Genomic DNA, 22,075 nt, shown 5'->3' on the forward strand with positions numbered 1-22,075 from the left:
CAGCGGTACCACGGCATGTTCTGACACTCTGCTAAAACTGCTTTGCCATCCTGGAAATGAGAGGAGGCGGGCGGAATGATCACGCGCCTGCACCACCTGCACAGCCTGTCAGCAGATAACAATAAGGGCTGCAGGGGCGGGTTAAAAATGAAAATATCTGTCACGGACCGCGGGGATCAGAAACTTCCGAAAGCGCTAAAAATCGTAGGTCTGAATTGACCTGCAGTTTGCAGCGATTGCCGATACAGGGGAAGGGTCACAGGACCCCCCTCGGCATTGTCACAGAGTGCCTGTTGAATGATTTCAGCAGGCACTCTGTTCCGATCACTGCCCGCCGCGCAGTGGTAATCAGAAATACACAGGGCGTACAGGTACGTCCTCTGTCCTTAAGTACTGGGACATTAGGGCGTACCGGTACGTGTGTCCCCAAGAGGTTAATAAGCCCTCTTCCTGGCAGCGGATCGCCGGAGCTATGAAGAGCAGGGGGACCGCAGGGGGACCACACTGCAAGGGGGAAAAGGGGGCAGCGCTGGAAAGGGGGAGGGGGAAGGTACGGCCAGCATTGAGGGGCAGGAGCAAATGGGGGCAGGATGAATGTATGGGGGCGGGGAGGGGGCGGACGGCATCAGGGGCAGGTTCCATATTCATTATGAATGGGGCGGGGGGAACTGCATCAGGGGCAGGTGAGGACAGGAGGCGCATAGGAAGAGGGCACAGATCGGGGGGCACGAGGACACATTACCTGATTTCAGGCTCTGATCTGCAGATCGTAGATCAGAGCCTGGAACAGGCTTATTTTACTGCCGCGATCCGATTGGTTAGTCTGCACAGACTAACCAATCAGATCGATTATCAGCAAGGGACCCCTCTGATTGTTCCCTTGCCGGAATTACTGAACTGTATGCTGTCCGTGACAGCAGCAGGGCAGGGGCAGAAGTTTTAATCCAAGCGCTTTGCAACGCTTGAATTAAAGAGCTAGCTTGATGTTTATACACATGCTATCTGCACGGGGCATGTGCAAATATCACGTATATAAACGTATTGCTGTCGGGAAGGGGTTAATCATCCCCAAACTGTTATACCTTATTCACACATCAGTGTTCAGTCAGTGATTTCCATCGGTGATTGTGAGCCAAATCCCAGATTAGGCACTTACTAATATATTGTTATTATCCATATTGCTTCCTTTTCAGTGACAGTCGTGCTTGCACATCATAGGGAAGAGCATCGGCCTCTTGTGGCCGGGACTGTGGGAGCGCACATAGGCTAGTGCTTTTTTCTATAGTGTGCAAGCACGACCACCACTGCTGGATTGTAGGGTGGTTATAACCATCGAAACTAGCAGTGTATAATGTGATGGGAAAATGAATGAAGCCAGCAGAGGAGCAATATGGACAATCACAATATATTAGTAAATGCCTTATATTAACTTTGTCGTCCTGACAAATGCCATTTGCTGAAGTGAGACAATCCCTTTAACATCACACATAACACAGTGATAACTCTCTGAGTACAGATAATGTAGTAGATGTCACCTGCAGTCCTGTGTAACACCATAAATAACAGTGATAACTCTCTGGGTACAGATAATCTAGTAGATGTCACCTGCAGTCCTATGTAACACCACAGATAACACAGTGATAACTCTCTGGGTACAGATAATCTAGTAGATGTCACCTGCAGTCCTGTGTAACACCACAGATAACACAGTGATAACTCTCTGGGTACAGATAATCTAGTAGATGTCACCCGCAGTCCTGTGTAACACCATTAATAACAGTGATAACTCTCTGGGTACAGATAATGTAGTAGATGTTACTTGACACTAATGGGGGAGGGTTATTGATGGGGGGAGCCCCATTCCCTGCTGCATCCTGGGTCCTGGAGTCACAGCCAGCTCTAGCTTGTGCGCTGTGCTGACGGCATGACTGCCAGGAGGAAAAACAAGTCAAGCACTGATCAGTGTTAGGATTCATTTTGAGACCAGTGGAGATGTCCTCCTAGTCTCGGGCAGCCACAATTACACACATTACTGATGGGCGCAGGCTCAGCGCATGGACAGGATCAATCGTAGCAATGATGAATGACAGTCTGGGAGCAAAGTGTAGCGCTAGCGCTGCGGTAGTGATTACAGCTACAGCACTGGGTCGGGACACTGCTTCTGACCTGTTCTGCCAACCTGCTGTAATTTTAACAAACGGTTTGGCACCACCGGAGCTAACTGACTGGATCCCACCCCTGCATGTAACCCTTTAATGATGCAGCCTAGTTTGGGACTTAAAGGGGTTGTGTCACTTCAGCAAATGACATTTATAATGTAGAGAGAGTTAATACAAGGCGCTTACTAATGTATTGTGATTGTCCTCATTGTTTTCTTTGCTGGCTTGATTCATTTTTCCATCACATTATACACTGCTCGTTCCCATGGTCATGACCACCCTGCATTCCATCAGTGGTGGCCCTGCTTGCACACTATAGAAAAAGGACCAGCCCGTGTGAGCTCCCACGGTCCAGGTCACCAGAAAGGCCTCTGCTTTTTCCTATAGTGTGCAAGCACGGCCACCACTGCTGGATTGCAGGGTGGTCTGTAACCATGGAAACAAGCAGTGTAGAATGTGATGGAAAAATGAATCCAACCAGCAAAGGAAGCAATATGGACAATCACCATACATTAGTAAGTGCCTTGTATTAACTTTCTCTACATGACAAATGCCACTTGCTAAAGTGACACAACCACTTTATGGCTAGGTGATTTTTTTATATATATATTTTTTTTATCTCCACCTTTCCAAAGCCATATTTTTTTTCTTGATTAATATAGGCATATGATAATCTTACTATAATTCTCTGAAGAAACTCTTCCGATCCTTTATCTGGAGAGGAAAGAAACCTAGATTATCATACGAGTTGTTAACACGTCCAAAATGCTTTGGAGGTATTGCACTGCCTGACCCAGAACTTTATGGAAAGGCAGTTTTATTATCTAGAGCAATTGATTGGCTTAGATCTGATAGCGTAAAGCCCTGGGTCGCAATGGAGCAAGAACTAATTCGCAAACCATTTAGATCCCTCCTTTTAGCCCAGGGAAGCTCGTGTACATTACCCTTCTCACCATATCCCATTATTCAGGCTACCATCAATGCATGGAAATGGCTCCAATCCTCCCATTGCTCGATTCCCTTTCCCTCCCCACTTCTCTCCATCAGGGATATCCTGGGAACAGCTCTACCCGCAGTAATGGAATGTACTCCAAAAGAATTGAGAGACTCACCTACCCCAATCCTGTCCTTTTTTGATGCTAACGGCCCTCTACTCCAGCCTAAAGAATTTCAAAAACTTTTCAATGCCGACGGCCTACATATTTCCTCTACATCCTACGTATACACATACCTCTCACAACATGTTACAAGAGGCGACCTCTTTCGCCCTTTGCAATGGTCGGAGGCCCTCATCTCGGACCCTGTTCCCCCAAGAAGATTGATTTCACTAATGTATAAAAGGATCAACATGCCACCGCTCTTCACCAAGCCGGCGTTTATCCGACACTGGGAAAAGGATCTGGGCCAGGAAATTCCCTTTTCCGTCTTGTCGAATACCCTGGCATCCCCGCATCAAGTATCTAGATGCGTGCGCATACAGGAAAATGGATATAAGATCCTAACCAGGTGGTATAAAACACCGGATATTACAGCCCTATATTCGCTCGCAGCTTCTGATATATGTTGGAGATGTGGTAAAAATAGGGGAACCTTTTTTCACATTTGGTGGGATTGTCCAATCATCAAGACCTGGTGGACAGAAATATTCCAAATTACTAACTTAATCTGTAAGACAAAAGTGCCAATATCTGCGAGCAGTGCCCTCCTTAACCTTAACCTTGACATGCCTAAAGAAGTATATCCTATGCCTTTTCTTTTCAAGCAGCTCTTGATAGCGGCTAGATTGCTAATACCCAAATACTGGTTATCTACTTCACCTCCCCCTATTGAGCAATGGAAGTTGAAGGTGGATCAAATCTTCCGCTTTGAGGAAATTTCCTCATGGGAAGCGAGGAGCCATCCGAAATTTCAACGTCAATGGCACTTGTGGCAAAAATTTAGGCACCCTTGCTACCCGCAGTGACTCTTTCACAATATTTCTCAGCAAAATACCTTCCTGTATTTTAAGCTTTTTAGTTGCCAATACTGCTGATACTGAATTCTCCTGAATGGTGTTATACCTACATAGTATGTGATATTTAATGAAATGTACTATGGCTGTATCTCATATGACATAAATCCTGACTTCTTTTTGTAATGCAACATGCCCTACGTGGCATGTCAGTGACTGTACTTGTACCTTGTTGCGTTGTATAAAATAAAAATTTTAATAAAAAAAATAAAAAAATATAGGCATATGATGGCTAATTTTATATAGGATAAGTTGGATTTTTTAACCATACCAATTTATTGTATGGTACATCAGGGGAATTTTATAACTTTTTTTTTTAATAATGGGGGGGTTGTTTTTTCGGCGTGCGGTAAAAATATTTTAACCTTATTAAGTATGATTATAAAGATACCACACTTACAATGCTTTTATGTTTCAAAAAAGCACTTAAAAAACAGATTGCTCTGTGTCACCATATTCTGACACCCTATTTTATTTTTCTGCCATTTGAGCTGTGTAAGCTCTCATTTTTTGGCAGGGCAAGCTATAGATTTCAGTGGTACAATTTTTGGGGATAATTTTTATTTCAATTTTTCAGGGGAGACAAGGTGAGAGAATAGTTGATTTTGTCATGAGGTGTGTGGCTCCCTGCAAGGACAATGCAGTATTATATGGCGGTCATTCACATGAACATCCCAAGTCCCCTAGAGCAGTGATAGGCAAACTGCGGCTCTCCAGCTGTTGCAGAACTACAACTCCCAGCATGCAATGAATGCCTACAGCTTTCAGCCTACAGCAGGGCATGGTCGGAGTTGTAGTTTTGCAACAGCTCGAGAGCCGCAGTTTGCCTATGACTGCCCTAGAGCCATTGCTCACATGGACGACGTGGTCCTGATGGGATAACACGGTTACCGGATAACAGTTTACTTCACATTTTTCAGGTAAGTTACATTCATACATAGGCAATCAAGTATTTTTGAATTTTAATAATAAACTTGTTTTAATAGAGAATAACTGTCTATACTTATCAATGAACAGTTTTATAGTTTACCTGAACAAAATATTTCATGCAGATTCTGTAAGGCAAAGTCTGTCCATTCTGTAGCGATGCCTTCTTTCCCCGCAGAATAGTATGTCTGGTAGTAGACTACAGGATCAAATTCATTTATGTACATCTGTTCAGAGTATGAGGTCTCCATGTTATTGTCTTCTCCGAAGAAGACGATCTGCCTCACTTGGGTTCTGGTTGAAAATGTGATAAGGAATCCCATTCTTACGAATTTAAACACTGTGTCCATGGAGGATTGGCCAAGGCTTTTCTCGTATTAAAATGTAAATCAATTACTGGCTTAGGAATCATATGCCTCTCACCTGAAGACTGATGTTCTCCACATATTAGCTTAGTAATCACATGCCTCTCACATTAAGCTTGTTGGACTTTTTAGGTCTTTGTCAGGAACTTATTTGCAGTATATGCTGCCCTAGCCATGGAAAATGAGTAAACTAAATTTAGTCAATGGAGGTCAGATAATCAATGTTATTCACCTCATTTGGGTGGCTTTAATGTTATGGTTGATATATATATTTTTTTTAATTGGCTGTCTATCACTCTGTTATCACACTTACCATGTAGGAGATGAGAGAATTTATGGTGTCACACGTCATATTCTAAAACACTAATACAAGACAAAACCCCACTCCTTGGATATTGGCTAAAAATTGGTTGCGTTGCTTTATTAACGGTTACCAAATAAATATACATTAACCACAATAAATCATTTTTAAATTTCTAATAACAAATAACAATTTCACCATAAATAATAAATAGGGTTGAACTATAAAGTTCGGGTTCGTACCGAACTTAGGGATTTTTGGACCCCGGACCCGAACCCGAACACTTCAGTAAAAGTTTGGGTTCGGTGACTGCAGAGCAGCCAATCAACAAGCTGTTAACTGTCTTACCTTAGAAGACATCACAGCCATGCCTACTAATGGCATGGCTGTGATTAGCAAGACCAGCATGTGACCCAGGCTCTATATAAGGACTCTTTCACACTACCGAATGGCTATTTCAGTGTTTTGCAGTCCGTTTTTCACGGACCTGTTGTTCAGTTTTTTGTTTCCGTCGTGTTTCTATTTAGGTTCAGTTTTTGGCATATACAGTATACAGTAATTGCATAGAACAAATTGGGCTGGGCATAACATTTTCAATAGATGATTTTATATATATATATATATATATATATATATATATATAAAGACATACAGATGCATTTCCGTATGCATTCCGTTTTTTTGAGGACCCATTGACTTTATTGGAGCCACAGAACGTGATTTGCGGCCAAATATAGGACATGTTCTATCTTTTCACGGAACGGAGATACGGAAACACGGAAACGGAATGCATACGGAGTACATTCCTTTTTTTTGCGGACCCATTGAAATGAATAGTTCCGTATACGGACCCTATACGGAAAGCAAAAAACGGCCTGCAAAACAGTAAAAAAAAAAACGTAGTGTGAAAGAGGCCTACTGTAAGTTTAAGTCACATAGCGCTGCACGTCTCTCTGCTGTTACAAGTGTAGGGAGAGGATGCTGCTGGACTGGTGATTTCAGGGAGAGAATAGGAGAGAATCTAACTCAGCGATCTACAGAGAAATAGTTGTGTGGGTGCAGGGCACAGTCATTTTACCCTGCCCTAAACCCAATAACCAAAAAAAAACAAAAAACTTTTATAATTCTGTTAGTTAGGTGGGCAGCGGAGGCAGCCATTTTATGTAAGCTCAGTGCACCAGCACCGCATCTGAGCTTTTGGGACATTGGAAATATTTTGGCAATCTACAACATCTGGATTAGTCAGTGTGCAATTTAAGCTAGAAATACACCCATCATTTTCTGTGGTATTAAAAACACACTTTTTTGACAAAAAATACTATTTTTAGGCCTTGCAGCATCAGCACAGGTGAAATTACAGGCTTATATACTGCTGTCAAATTCAGTTGTTAAACAAACACTCGTTTGGGCGCAAAACATTTAGTTGGCAGCCTTTGATGCAGATGTCATTGTGAGATACACCCTTAATACATTTGGGTTAGGCCTCATGCACACGGCTGTTGTCAGAAAAAATGCGGACAGCACGCCGTGTGCTGTCCGCATCCGTGGCTCCGTTACGCTGCACCGCAAAAAAAATATAACATGAGCTATTCTTGTCCGCAAAACGAACAAGAAAAGGCAGTTATATACAGTCATGTGAAAAAATTAGGACACCCTTTGAAAGCATGTGGTTTTTTGTAACATTTTTAATAAAAGGTTATTTCATCTCCGTTTCAACAATACAGAGAGATTAAAGTAATCCAACTAAACAAAGAAAACTGAAGAAAAGTCTTTTCAAGATCTTCTGTAAATGTCATTCTACAAAAATGCCTATTCTAACTGAGGAAAAAGATAGGACACCCTCACATGTATTCCCTCTTAAATTGGCTCAGATCTCACACAGGTATATCACACCAGGTGCACATAATTAGTAGATCGTTACTCTGCATGTTGAATGAGGCTTGCCCTATTTAAACCTCAGACATTTAGTTTGGTGTGCTCCTGACTGTTGAAGTGAGAGTGAGCACCATGGTGAGAGCAAAAGAGCTGTCAGAGGACTTCAGAAAAAAGATTGTAGCAGCCTATGAGTCTGGGGAGGGATTTAAAAAGATCTCAAAAGATTTTGAAATCAGCCATTCCACTGTCCGGAAGATAGTCTACAAGTGGAGGGCTTTCAAAACAACTGCCAACATGCCCAGGACTGGTCGCCCCAGCAAGTTCACCCCAAGAGCAGACCGCAAGATGCTAAAAGAGGTCTCCAAAAACCCTAAAGTGTCATCTCGAGAACTACAGCAGGCTCTGGCTACTGTTGATGTAGAAGTACATGCCTCTACAATCAGAAAGAGACTGTACAAGTTTAACTTGCATGGGAGGTGTGCAAGGAGGAAACCTTTGCTTTCCAAGAGAAACATCGAGGCCAGACTGACATTTGCCAGAGATAAAGTTGACAAAGACCAGGACTTCTGGAATAATGTTCTTTGGACAGATGAGTCCAAAATTGAATTATTTGGACACAACAGCAGAGGACATGTTTGGCGTAAACCAAACACAGCATTCCAAGAAAAGAACCTCATACCAACTGTGAAGCATGGAGGTGGAAGTGTCATGGTTTGGGGCTGCTTTGCTGCAGCAGGACCTGGTCAGCTCACCATCATAGAATCCACGATGAATTCTACTGTGTATCAGAAGGTGCTTGAAGAACATGTGAGACCATCAGTTAGAAAATTAAAGCTGAAGCGGAACTGGACCATGCAACATGACAATGACCCAAAACATACTAGTAAATCAACCAAAGATTGGCTGAAAAAGAAGAAATGGAGAGTCCTGGAATGGCCAAGTCAAAGTCCAGATTTGAATCCCATTGAGATGCTGTGGGGTGACTTGAAAAGGGCTGTACGTGCAAGAAACCCCTCAAACATCTCACAGCTGAAAAAGTTCTGCATTGAGGAGTGGGGTAAAATTTCCTCAGACCGATGTCGAAGACTGGTAGATGGCTACAAGAACCGTCTCACTGCAGTTATTTCAGCCAAAGGAGGTAACACTCGCTATTAGGGGCAAGGGTGTCCTATCTTTTTCCTCAGTTAGAATAGGCATTTTTGTAGAATGACATTTACAGAAGATCTTGAAAAGACTTTTCTTCAGTTTTCTTTGTTTAGTTGGATTACTTTAATCTCTCTGTATTGTTGAAACGGAGATGAAATAACCTTTTATTAAAAATGTTACAAAAAACCACATGCTTTCAAAGGGTGTCCTAATTTTTTCACATGACTGTAAATGGTTGCCCGTTCCGTTCCGCAAATTGCAGAAGGCATACGAGCGGCTTCCGTTTTTTTGTGGATCCGCGGTTTGCGGACCGCAAAAAACAGCGCGGTCGTGTGCATGTAGCCTTAGATTCAGAGATTTTAAATACAGCCATTTGGTGCACCAATATTAGATTCAGGCCTACACTGGTTCAGGCCGTATGAGATACACCCTCTACATACAGGGGTTTGATTCAGGCATTTGAAATACAGCCATTTTGGCCAGTAATTCAGGCCTACACTGGGTAAATTGATTTGTATACATCGCATGTGATTTTATCCATCTTGTAAGCATAATAAAAACCTTGCACCTCGTGTGAATGTACTTCACTATTGGTGGCACCTTGATTTCTCATAAGGTTACCTGGAGGAAAGGTGTACTTAATAGTGTTGATCACGAATATTCGAATTTCAAATTTTTATCGCGAATATAGGTACTTCGAAAATTTGTGAATATTTTGAATAGTTACATATATTCGCAATTTCGAATATTCAATTTTTTTTCAGATTTTTTTTCCGATGTTTTTTTTTTTTTTTTAAATCAGTACACATGATCCCTTCCTGCTTCTAGCTTATGGGCCAATAAGAAGGCTGCAATATACTTGACTTTAGGAGTAGTGATGAGCGGCAGGGGTCATATTCGAAAATGCACGATTTTTTTTCTTGAAAAAATCGGCAAGGTAATGATTGTGTAATATGCAAATTTTCGTAATTCAAATTTTGGGATTCGATTTTTTTATTGCAAATTTTTCAACTTTTAGACAAAGAAGATTATAGCACTATATTAGCTAAATTGCTCTATATTCGTTTTTTTCGAATATTCGCTATATTGCTATATATTACGAATATTCGAAAAAACTGTTATAGCAATATAGCGAATATTCAAAAAATCAAATATAGAGCAATTTAGCTAATGTAGTGCTATAATCTTCTTTGTCTAATAGTTGTAAGTTGAAAAATTCGCAATAAAAATTAGAATTCGAAAATTCGAATTACGAAAATTCGCATGTTACACAATCATTACCTTGGAAAATATTTGCGAAATATCGCAAATTCGAATATGACCCCTGCCGCTCATCACTAGTACTTAAGTGAGCTGATCGCTTACCCATATTCAATAAATTCCTGTGAGAGCTGGAAAAGAGGATTTTTCAGCTCTGTCCGGGTGCAGCGCGGTCCTTTTAAAGAAAAAGTGGGAGACACACCCTCTACATACAGGGGTTTAATTCAGGCATTTGAAATACAGCCATTTGGTGCACCAATAATGAATTCAGGCCTACACTCATTCAGGCCATGTGAGATACACCCTCTACATACAGGGGTTTGATTCAGGCATTTGAAATACAGCCATTTTGGGCAAATAAATCTTTAATTCAGGCATACACTGGTTCAGGCCGTGTGAGATACACCCTCTACATACTGGGGTTTGATTCATGCATTTGAAATACAGCCATTTGGTGCACCAATATTGAATTCAGTCCAAAACTGGTTCAGACAGTGTGAGTACAGGGGTTTGATTCAGGCATTTGAAATACAGCCATTTCAAATGCAGCCATTTTGGGCAAAGAAATCTTTAATTTAGGCCTACACTGGTTCAGGCCATGTGAAATACACCCTTTACATACTGTCGTTCTATTCTACTATTAATTAAACACCCATTTAGTGCAAGATCCTAAATTCGAGAAATATGAGGAGAGCCTCAAATAAGGGACGTGGCCCAGGTCGTGGTGCTGCTGGTGGAGCTCCTGTTGCAGGGGGAGGACGTGGTCGATCTGTGCCAGCTACACACACAAGTAAAACCCCTTCCTCAGTTTTGAGTAGGCGACAGAACCTGCAGCGGTATTTGGTCGGGCCTAATGCGGCTCTACGAATGGTGAGGCCTGAACAAGTACAGGCGATAGTAGATTGGGTTGCTGACAGTGGATCCAGTTCCTTCACATTGTCTCCCACCCAGTCTCCTGCTGAAAGACCACAGTTGGCACCTGCAGCCGATGTCCATCAGTCTTTTACCTCACCCCCTTGTAAATCAGCCAAGCAGTCTGAGCCCCAAGTCATGCAGCAGTCTCTTCTGCTTTTTGATGACTCTGTTAGCAGGGTTTCCCTGGGCCATTTACCTAGCCCTGCCCCAGAAGTGGAAGAGATTGAGTGCACCGATGCCAAACCACTTATCTTTCAAGAAGAGTACATGGGAGGACCATTGCAGCACGTCTCGGATGATGACGAAACACAGGTGCCAACTGCTGGGGCTTTCGAAAGTGTGCAGACTGACCAGGAAGGCAGGAGTGAAGACTGGGTGGAAAATAATGTGGAGGGCGATGAGGTCCTCGACCCCACATGGAATTAAGGTCATACGAGTAACCTATGTAGTTCGGAGGAAGAGGCCGTGGTCGCACAAAGCCACCAGCACAGCAGAAGAGGGAGCAGGGTGAAAAAGCGGAGTGGCCGTCCTCTAGATAGTACGCCTGCTACTGCCCACCGCAGCAAGGGACCGAGCACACCAAAGCCAGCTCCAAGGAGTTCCCTGGTGTGGCAGTTCTTCAGGCAATTTGCTGACAAGACACGAGTGGTTTGCACGCTGTGCAATCAGAGCCTGAAGCGAGGCATAAACATTCTCAACCTGAGCACAACCTGCATGACCAGGCATTTAAGTGCAAAGCATGAGCTGCAGTGGAGTAGACACCTCAAAAACCAAGAAAGGTCTCTTGCTCCTCCTGCTTCCTCTTCTGCTACAGTCTCGGCCTCTTCAGCCACCTCTGGAGTGACAGTGCCACCTGCCACCCCGCAAACAGAGGATTCCCACTGACCGCCTCATATGCGACGTGCCCACACGGTGGAACTCCACCTTGCACATGCTGGCCAGACTGTGCTAGCAGCAGCAGGCGATAGTGTAGTTCCAGCTGCAGCACACACGGGTGAGTCGCTCGGCCGAACAGCACCACTTCACCATTTGATAAACCTTCAAATTCAGCTGATCTCACTGTATATTTTTAGCTTAGTAAAATGGGCAATTCTTATGGTAAGAAGGATCCCAAAAAGAAACAGAATTTTAAATTTGGAACTGAAAATCATGTTCCTAAGTCTGCTGCAAATTACTCTATGGTAAAACTGTCTCCTAAAATGAATTGGGGGAAAGTCCAAACATGTTTGTTCAGAGGTGTTTAGGTCCATACTGATCCTTGGGTTGATAATATGTGCAAATAGACAGAAGGAATGAAATGTACTGACCCGTTTCCAAAAGAGGTGTTTCTTTTAGATTTTTATATTGCCATGATCAAGGGCCTATGTCTGAATGACATAGACACTTTTCCATGGTACAAAGGAGACCCTCACTGGGATTAAAATATATATGAAATCTTGCGGACAAGCATGGATATCAGTGCAAACTTATTGGACTGACTTTGGCAGTTTACATACAAGACAGCAAAGTAAAACCCCCATTGTGACTCCAACTCCTGCCCAACCCCTATATGTGCCATTGTACCCTGTATTAACTAAATTAACAACAGAATCAGATGATGCGATATACGCACACTTAACTGTACCACAAGTTTCTGGCTTTACAGAACCTGAAGTACAGGATTTCTCTGAGCATGCTAATCAACCTATTGTAAAAAAATCACAGAAAAAACTAAGATAAAAACATCCTGCACAATATGATACAAATTTGCGGATGTCCCTGGCCATATTATTGAAGAAAACCACAGAAATAAGATAATAATGCACTTATTAAAGCAGATGCAAGCACTATATATGGACTAAGTCCTCACTCTGATATGATAATGTCTGAGACACTTAGTCAATATATTTTGATCAAAACACAATATAGATGTGTTTTGATCAAAATATATTGACTAAGTTTCTCAGACATTATCATATCAACGTGAGGACTTAGTCCATATATAGTGCTTGCATCTGCTTTAATAAGTGCATTATTATCTTATTTCTGTGGTTTTCTTCAATAATATGGCCAGGGACATCCGCAAATTTGTATCATATCGTGCAGAAAGTTTTTATCTTAGTTTTTTCTGTGATTTTTTTGTTTATGTAGTGTTTGCTTGAGGGAGTGGCATCTTCAAGTGTGAATGCGCACCTAGTATCTTGGGAGTAGCACTCCTCTGCACTTTTGCCCCCCTCCCCTATCCAATGAGCGCCTTAATTAGGTGGTACATATGGCTGTGCTTGCTCCTCCTCCCATTGGTTGCTTTATGCACATGGAGGTTACTAGGAGCAGCACACCATATGTGCGGCGTGTGCGCTCCTGAACATAGAAGCCCAACGGCTTAGGTAGGTTTAGCGTAGGACCCGCCTGACCTGAGACCACCTTGACGCTTGGTGGCGGGCTTAGATGTGTTTTGATCAAAATATATTGACTAAGTGTCTCAGACATTATCATATCAACGTGAGGACTTAGTCCATATATAGTGCTTGCATCTGCTTTAATAAGTGCATTATTATCTTATTTCTGTGGTTTTCTTCAATAATATGGCCAGGGACATCCGCAAATTTGTATCATATCGTGCAGGATGTTTTTATCTTAGTTTTTTCTGTGATTTTTTTGTTTATGTAGTGTTTGCTTGAAGGAGTGGCACCTTCAAGTGTGAATGCGCACCTAGTATCTTGGGAGTAGCATTCCTCTGCACTTTTGCCCCCCTCCCCTATCCAATGAGCGCCTTAATTAGGTGGTACATATGGCTGTGCTTGCTCCTCCTCCCATTGGTTGCTTGATGCACATGGAGGTTACTAGGAGCAGCACACCATATGTGCGGCGTGTGCGCTCCTGAACATAGAAGCCCAACGGCTTAGGTAGGTTTAGCGTAGGACCCGCCTGACCTGAGACCACCTTGACGTTCGGTAGGCGGGCTTAGATGTGTTTTGATCAAAATATATTGACTAAGTGTCTCAGACATTATCATATCAGGGTGAGGACTTAGTCCATATATAGTGCTTGCATCTGCTTTAATAAGTGCATTATTATCTTATTTCTGTGGTTTTCTTCAACCTATTGTAAAGTCCGCACAGCCCAGTAGAACAATATATGCAAGGGCAGCAAAGATTAAGGGTTTTGAACCAGGAGATATCCCTCCCATAGCAGCTGAAGCATTCCCTTTTGTAATAATGGGGAATCAGATGGTAATGAAGCCATTACCACCCACTGTCTGAAATGATAGATGCCTTTGAGATGTTAAAAATGTATCTTGTTTCAGCCCCTGCATTGGGCATTCCACAATACAATGTACCATTTCACCTGTATGCACGTGAAAATTGCGAAACCATAGCTGCTGTGCTAGCTCAGGACCATGGAGGATGGTTGAGGCCTGTTGCATATATATCCAAACTACTCCCAGTCTGTTGCCATTTCTTTACTTAAGAGACAGGATAACTGGATTAAGTTGCTTCTGAACTTATCCTGTGGATTACAGCAGCTCTCTGATGGAGGACAAAATTTACACAGACACCATGCTTTTGTTTCCTCAGGAACACACACTGCTGCTTACTGTGCAGCCTCTTTTCTCTTTTTTTTTCTCTGTGTGTACAACTTTATTTAAACACTTTCTGGTTAACAAACAGACAACATATTCATATGACTGTAGATCAATAGATAAGCTGTATAAGGGCATATAAAGAAAATGTCATATATCTTAACACAGTCACTGTGCATGGCATGTAACCATGTCTCAGGACATTGGCAGCATGTGCAATGGCTGTAGAATTGACAAGCTCGATCAAACTGGGACACGATACCACACTGTACACATTACACTCTGTCCTACACCTTTTAAAAAATATGTGCACACAACACATGACTGCCCAAAGGTTGGCAGGATATGATGTTATCCTTACCACCACCCTAGGGATCCAGGTCCATTATTGTGCACCAACAACTGCACCAATGTTGTTTTTGAACTCTCTCCTAGGGCTAAAGGGCCCACAAGATGAGATTTCAGAACAACATAAATGTGAAGAACAAATTCACATGGCTACCAGTCCCTGCCCCACCCTACAAAGTGTTCCTTTTCCTGATGCAAAAGATTTTTTTGTAGATGGCTCCTGCACCCGACCAGATGATCACACATTTCATGCTGGTTATGCAGTTGTACAATTGCCCGATAGAGTTCTTAAGGCCATGCCAGTCGCTGTCTCATCAGCACAAGCTGCAGAGCTTGCGAAATTATGGCTGGCAAGCAAGTAAATGTGTACACAGACTCTAGATTCGCATTTTCGGTGTGTCATGATTTTCGGGTAATATTGCAGCATAAAGGGTTCACTAAAGAGACAGGCAAGCCAGTAGCACATGCACAACTCATTTCAAATCTCCTTGCAGCAATTCAACTCACAGAGGCCATTGCAGTCATTAAGGGTCAGGCACACACAACTTCAATAACACTAGTTGCCCAGGGGAACAGGTTAGCAGACAGGTACACAAAAGCAGCCTCCCGTGTCACACAAAATTGCGCGACCGAAGTTTTTGTAAATTCCCTGCTAGCACCTGAAAATAACATAATGTTGTCCCAGCTCCAAACATTTGTAACATCAGCAGACACCGCTTATTGGGAGGTTCAAGGGTTGACCAAAGACACTAACAGTCTATGATCAAAGGAAGAGTAGTAGTTTGATGGGAAGACCCTTCCCAACCTCGTGGACAATGACTCCATTAATTCTGATGCCTGGAGACTTGCAGCAGATACAAGAGGAATATGTGGCAAAACTGATTGAGAAATTAACCATTGATTATGAGGATATTTCGCTCTTGTTTCCTTTGCCAACAAGTAAATCAACCCAACCCTCGTCTTACAGAAAAAGATGGCGCTGGATTATCTCTTAGCTTCTAAGGGGGTGTTTCTGTGAGTTTTTAGTAGAGGACTGCTGTACTTGGATCGCAGATTCCAGTGATAAAGTCCAGGCCCATATGGATAAGGTCACTGTACTTCAGGGCAGAACTAGGGCTATAGCTAATGAGGGATGGAATCCTTTCAAGGCTTTGGGTGGTTTTGGAGATTTCCTGTTTTCCATAGGTAACTGGTTGAGGAAAGTAGGAGTATATATCCTCATGTTGTTCTTTTTTCTCTTTATCCTATATATCCTGGTGAGATGTTCCTGCTGTTTGATCGATCAGATCGCCCAGGCACGTGCAGATGATCGCATCCTTATCGCAGCTCCTGGATATATTACGGATCAACCTATGTCTTTGATGGAAAGGATGTCCAACTAAACGTCCATTGTCACGCCACACCTCCCCACATCAGGACCTCCCTCAGAGTCAACTCCCCGAAGAATCGAGCTGATGGATGGAGCGTCATCATGGAGGCAATGACACCCAAGGAGCACCACAATCGACGAGGGCAAGCTGAGGAAACTGAAGATTCAGCAAGAGATTCAAGGAACACAGGGGACATATTACAAAGAGCAGGGAACTGTTGTGAAAAATTTTATTACCATAGGATGACTATAGTGGAATTTATTTTTAGCTTAGAAATGTTATGTAGGTTTATTTTGTATATGCCTCACTGTGTAAGGTCTGACCGGATTACGGTTATGAGAACGTGATCAGGTCAGGTCGTTGCAAGGGAAATTCTATAGATCAGCACTTGGGTTCCTACTCCCCAATGTGAAAGCCGCCACCGTTGGCTTGAGGGGGATCTAATGGCTGCTGGCTCTGAGAGCAATGCTCTTAGTGAAAGCTGCCAGCAGGTCCTCATCAGCAATGGTGGGGTATAGCACGCTGATGACGGTCTCACTGAACCATGGGGCCCCAACATGAAACATTGGTTGGTGGGACTGGTGTCCATGTGACTGCTATATCACCTTTCTTAGTCGACCCTGTTTTAAAAGACCTTCCTCAGGGACTGATCCCCCCTTTTTGAACCATGTCTAATAGAGGTTCACTTTGGGCCAGTAGGATATTTGTACCAGATTAAATAGATGTTGTCCGATTAGGGCCATATCCAGGGCTTTTTTTCTCAGAGAAAAGGTGGTGGAGCCCCCCCCCTGGCCACACCCCTACCCACCCCTAGGACCGCCCCCTAAAACCGCCCCTTTAGAGAACAGGGATGCAAGTAAAATTTGGGGGGGCTATAAAAGTCAAGCCCAACAAATAAACCCCCCAGATGGGGATGGCACTTTTAATGGGGGCTCTGGGGATGGCACTGTTAATGGGGGATCTGTGTGTAGTGTACGGGAGAGTAATACCCCGTCACTACAGAAGGGTCACTTGGGTATTGTCGTTCCCCCTGTATTTATGGGGAGGTTGGTATAAAATATCTTGTTAATGTAATGCTATGTACTTCCTGTTACTGTGAAATGTGCATGTGCAGGCCGGCTAGGGTGTCATTCCAGCTCTGAGTCACTAGAGGGAGCTAGGGAACCCTAGTTTATATAAGGCCCAGTCAGGAAGTAGTAAGCAGTCAGACAGTGGGAAAAGGAGTCAGAGATGATCCTGTGTCTGAGTCAAGGCCAGGCTATGGGCCTGTGAGAGTAGTGCAGGCCTGAAGCCTGCCGACTAGGAGAGGGTAGTAAAGGCCCTGTAACCGGGTTCCGGATCCAAGGAAAAGGTTCCCCTCCTGAGTCATCATCCGTATTAGCTGAAACATCATAAGCAACCAGCCGGGACACAGAATACAACAGAGGCCAATCTGATAAAGCAAGAGGTACTCAAGATAACAGAGGAGGTACTAGATAAAGACAGCTTCAAGGATACGCCAGCTATAGGGCATTAGACCTTGGAGAATAAGTCACATGTTTCAGGACCAGTCAGGAATAGTGTGCAAGCCGCCTGTACTGCATCTCCTGTAATTAACACTCTGTAAAGAACATTGCTATAACCGGCCAGTCTGTACTTCTAAGAACCAACTGTATTCAAATAGAAACCAACTGTCTTCCATGGAACTGCGCTTCCAACTGCGTCCATGTATACTTCTCACTGACATTCAGTAAAGTTCCAGTTTTGGTTGGCTAACCCGTGGTTGCTTCATTCTTCTACATTACTTTACACGGCGTGTCACCGTTTAATTGACACTGGCGTCACAAACATTAAATACCTGCCTGTTCCAGTATTTGCCCCAATTGAAGACGACAGTGGATCCCAGGTTAGTGGGTTAATCTGCACTACAAAGCCCAGCATACACTACTGACCCCCTGGGACACTGCATGTGGATGGCACTGTTGTGGGGTGGAGGATCTGTGGATGGCACTGTTATGGGGTGGAGGATCTGTTGATGGCACTGTTATGGGGGATCTGTGTAATTCAATTAATAATGATTCATGCTGCCCCCTCTGTAGTATAACATTCAATATATCCTACTCACAGGGCTACAGTTTCATCTTAATGCAGGCCGGCCGGGGCGACGAGCGGCAGCGTGACTGACTGACGTCAAGTGCCTGTGCCGCCTGCTTCATTCATAAAGTAGGCCGGGCAGGCACGTGACATCAGTCAGTGACGCTGCCGCTTGTCTGCCCGGCCGGCCTGCATTATGATTAAACAGTGGCCCTGTGAGTAGGATATATTGAATGTTATACTACATAGGGGGCAGCATGAATCATTATTAATTGAATTACACATTTTATAACTGTACTGGAGAGGCGGGGCCGGAGCACAGTGAATGCACCGGCCTCCAGCTCCTCATCCCAGTCCCTCCCCGCTGATACATCGCAGCCTGCGATGCTGGAGCATTGCAGGCTGTGATGTCAAAAGGTTGCGGAACGCTGTTCCGGTGCGTTCCACCAGAAAAAAAGCCCTGGCCATATCTGTCATATCTGTTTAACCACTTAAGGACTACAGGTTTATACCCCCCTAGTGAACCTGTGTGAAGTTGGCACCCCATGCTCTTAAATTTCAAAAATAAATACACCATTCGTTTGTGCTGCGTTTGTGCTGGTTTGTGCCGCAAAAATGAACGTTTGTGCCGTTTCGGTTCCTGAGATATTGCGCGCTTGATTTTTATGAAGCCCCGCCCATTTTCCACCCCATGTTCTTAAATTTCAAAAAGAAATACACCATTCGTTTGTGCTGCGTTTGTGCTGGTTTGTGCTGCAAAAATGAACGTTTGCGCCGCTTTGGTTTCCGAGATATTGCGTGCGTGATTTGCTGAAACCCCGCCCACTTTCCACCCCATGTTCTTAAATTTTAAAAATAAATACACCATTCGTTTGTGCTGCGTTTGTGCTGGTTTGTGCTGCAAAAATGAACGCTTGCGCCACTTTGGTTTCCGAGATATTGCGCGCTTGATTCGCTGAAACCCCGCCCACTTTCCACCCCATGTTTTTAAATTTCAAAAAGAAATACACCATTCGTTTGTGCTGCGTTTGTGCTGATTTGTGCCGCAAAAATGAACGTTTGTGCCGGTTCGGTTCCTGAGTTATTGCGCGTTAGATTTTTATGAAGCCCCGCCCATTTTCCACCCCATGTTCTTAAATTTCAAAAAGAAATACACCATTCGTTTGTGCTGCGTTTGTGCTGGTTTGTGCTGCAAAAATTAACGTTTACGCTGCTTTGGTTTTCGAGATATTGCGCTCGATTTGCTGAAACCCCGCCCACTTTCCACCCCATGTTCTTAAATTTCAAAAATAAATACACCGTTCGTTTGTGCTGCGTTTGTGCTGGTTTGTGCTGCAAAAATTAACGTTTGCGCCGCTTTGGTTTCCGAGATATTGCGCGCTTGATTTGCTGAAACCCCGCCCACTTTCCACCCCATGTTTTTAAATTTAAAAAAGCAATACACCATTCGTTTGTGCTACGTTTGTGCTGGTTTGTGCTGCAAAAATTAACGTTTGCGCCGCTTTGGTTTCCGAGATATTGCGCGCTCGATTTGCTGAAACTCCGCCCACTTTCCACCCATGTCTTTAAATTTCAAAAAGAAATACACCATTTGTTTGTGCTGCGTTTGTGCTGGTTTGTGCAGCAAAAATTAATGTTTGCGCCGCTTTGGTTTCCGAGATATTGCGCTCGATTTGCTGAAACCCCGCCCACTTTCCACCCCATGTTCTTACATTTCAAAAATAAATACACCGTTTGTTTGTGCTGCGTTTGTGCTGGTTTGTGCTGCAAAAATTAACGTTTGCGCCGCTTTCGTTTCCGAGATATTGCGCGCTTGATTTGCTGAAACCCCGCCCACTTTCCACCCCATGTTTTAAAATTTCAAAAAGAAATACACCATTCGTTTGTGCTGTGTTTGTGCTGGTTTGTGCTGCAAAAATTAACGTTTGCGCCGCTTTGGTTTCCGAGATATTGCGTGCTTGATTTGATTAAACCCCTCCCACTTTCCACCCCATGTTTTTAACCCTGACTCTAGACCCCCCAGGTGTCCTGCAGCTTGCCCCCCTCCCGCCCCCTTTCACAACTTTTTTTGGGGCACAAGCATATTATATTTTTTTTTCTGCGTACACTGACTGTGGCCGGGACTCTTAGCGTCACTGTTAGCGCATCGCACGCCCCACCGCTGATCAACTTCGGACGGTTGATCAGCGAGTTTGAATAAATAAAAAAATCACATTTTTGGGCCTTTTTTTTTTTTTTTGTGTCTGTAAGGTTTAGGGTAAGTTCCCGAACACCCGTCCCCCCACACACACGCACACCAAATAAAGTTTATCACACACACACACTCCCCTATGGCCTGCCAGATGTTCTAGGCGGCATATGCCCAGCTTGCCTCCGAGTCCGAGAGCCCCAGTGAGGACGAGGATAACCCCTCTTTCCTGTTGTCATCCGCGTCCTCCTCATCATCTAGCAATGATGATGAGACCCCAAGGCGGCGGAGACGCCGCCAGGTGGAGCAAGGAGACCGCCATGCTAGGGACCCTGTGGCCCACACTAGTACGAGAAGCTCTGGGGCTCGTACTAGTTTTCCGGCCCACCAGTTAAGACCACCGGAGCCCCCTACCGGTGAACTTGTCTGGTATACCCCAGAGCGTTTTGAGCCTGTGATTCCTGATTTTGTAGGCCAACCAGGAATCCAGATTTCCACAGTGGGCTTCACTGAATGTGACTACTTTAGTCTTTTTCTCAGTGACCCCTTTGTGAATCTGATGTTGGAGCAGACGAACCTGTACGCCCCACAGTTCATTGCTCAACATCCAGGCTCCTTTTTGGCTAGGCCCGGTGGCTTGACTCCGGTCTGTGCAGCCAAGATGAGGACGTTTTGGGGCCTCGTGCTGCATATGGGCCTAGTCAAGAAACCTAGTGTCAGGCATTACTGGAGTGGGGACGTCCTCTACCAGAACCCACTTTACAATTATGCAGATAATGCAGCATGTCCCCCCCAAGGTGATCCTGCCTATGACCGCCTATACCAAATCAGGTCGGTCATCGATCACTTTGGGGCCAAATTTGTGCAGGTTTATGTACCTGGAAGGGAAGTCGCGGTTGATGAGTCTCTCATTGCTTTCAAGGGGAGACTCATTATCCGCCAGTATGTTCCCTCTAAGCGGGCGAGGTATGGCGTGAAGCTGTACAAACTTTGTGAGAGTACCTCAGGGTGCACTTACAAGTTTTGTGTGTACGAGGGGCGAGATTCCCGTATTCAACCCCCAGAATGTCCCCCCACTCTGGGTGTTAGCGGGAAACTTGTGTGGGACCTTATGCACCCACTGCTAGATAAGGGTTACCGCCAGATCCACGTTCGCTTGTGGGACTGTGCGGAAAAATCAACGCGGCCTCCCTGCCCACCCTCTCCAGGTACCTATCCCTAGGGGTGAGACCCGTGCACTTACCAGTGGAAACCTGTTGCTGGTCAGGCATAAGGACAAGAGGGATGTCCTTATGCTGTCCACAATTCACGGTAACGGCATCACCCCTGTCCCTGTGCGAGGTACCGCAGCAACGGTCCTCAAGCCTGATTGCATCGTCGACTACAATCGATATATGGGAGGAGTTGATCTCCCTGATCAAGTCCTCAAGCCATATAACGCCATGCGCAAAACCCGGGCATGGTATAAAAAAGTTGCGGTCTGCTTGGTGCAGGTTGCCTTGTACAACTCTTTTGTGCTGTCCCAGAGTGCTGGCAACACAGGGACATTCCTTCAGTTCTATGAGGCAGTCCTCA

At 44.2% G+C, this 22,075-nt stretch overlaps 1 protein-coding gene across 4 annotated transcripts in view; it reads right to left on the bottom strand.

Moving 5' to 3' along the window:
* LOC122928944 (nicotinamide N-methyltransferase-like) overlaps positions 1–5,435 on the bottom strand; it is a 35,678-nt gene extending 30,243 nt beyond the window's left edge. For all 4 annotated transcript variants that reach the window (XM_044282290.1, XM_044282289.1, XM_044282288.1 and 1 more), the window contains exon 1: positions 5,201–5,435. In XM_044282290.1, the coding sequence (XP_044138225.1) occupies positions 5,201–5,420 (220 nt within the window). In that variant the 5' untranslated portion in view covers positions 5,421–5,435. The remainder of the gene's footprint in view (positions 1–5,200) is intronic.
* Between the last annotated feature and the right edge of the window lie 16,640 nt (positions 5,436–22,075).

The sequence above is a fragment of the Bufo gargarizans genome, chromosome 2, assembly GCF_014858855.1.
Source record: "Bufo gargarizans isolate SCDJY-AF-19 chromosome 2, ASM1485885v1, whole genome shotgun sequence".
Lineage (NCBI taxonomy): Eukaryota > Metazoa > Chordata > Amphibia > Anura > Bufonidae > Bufo > Bufo gargarizans.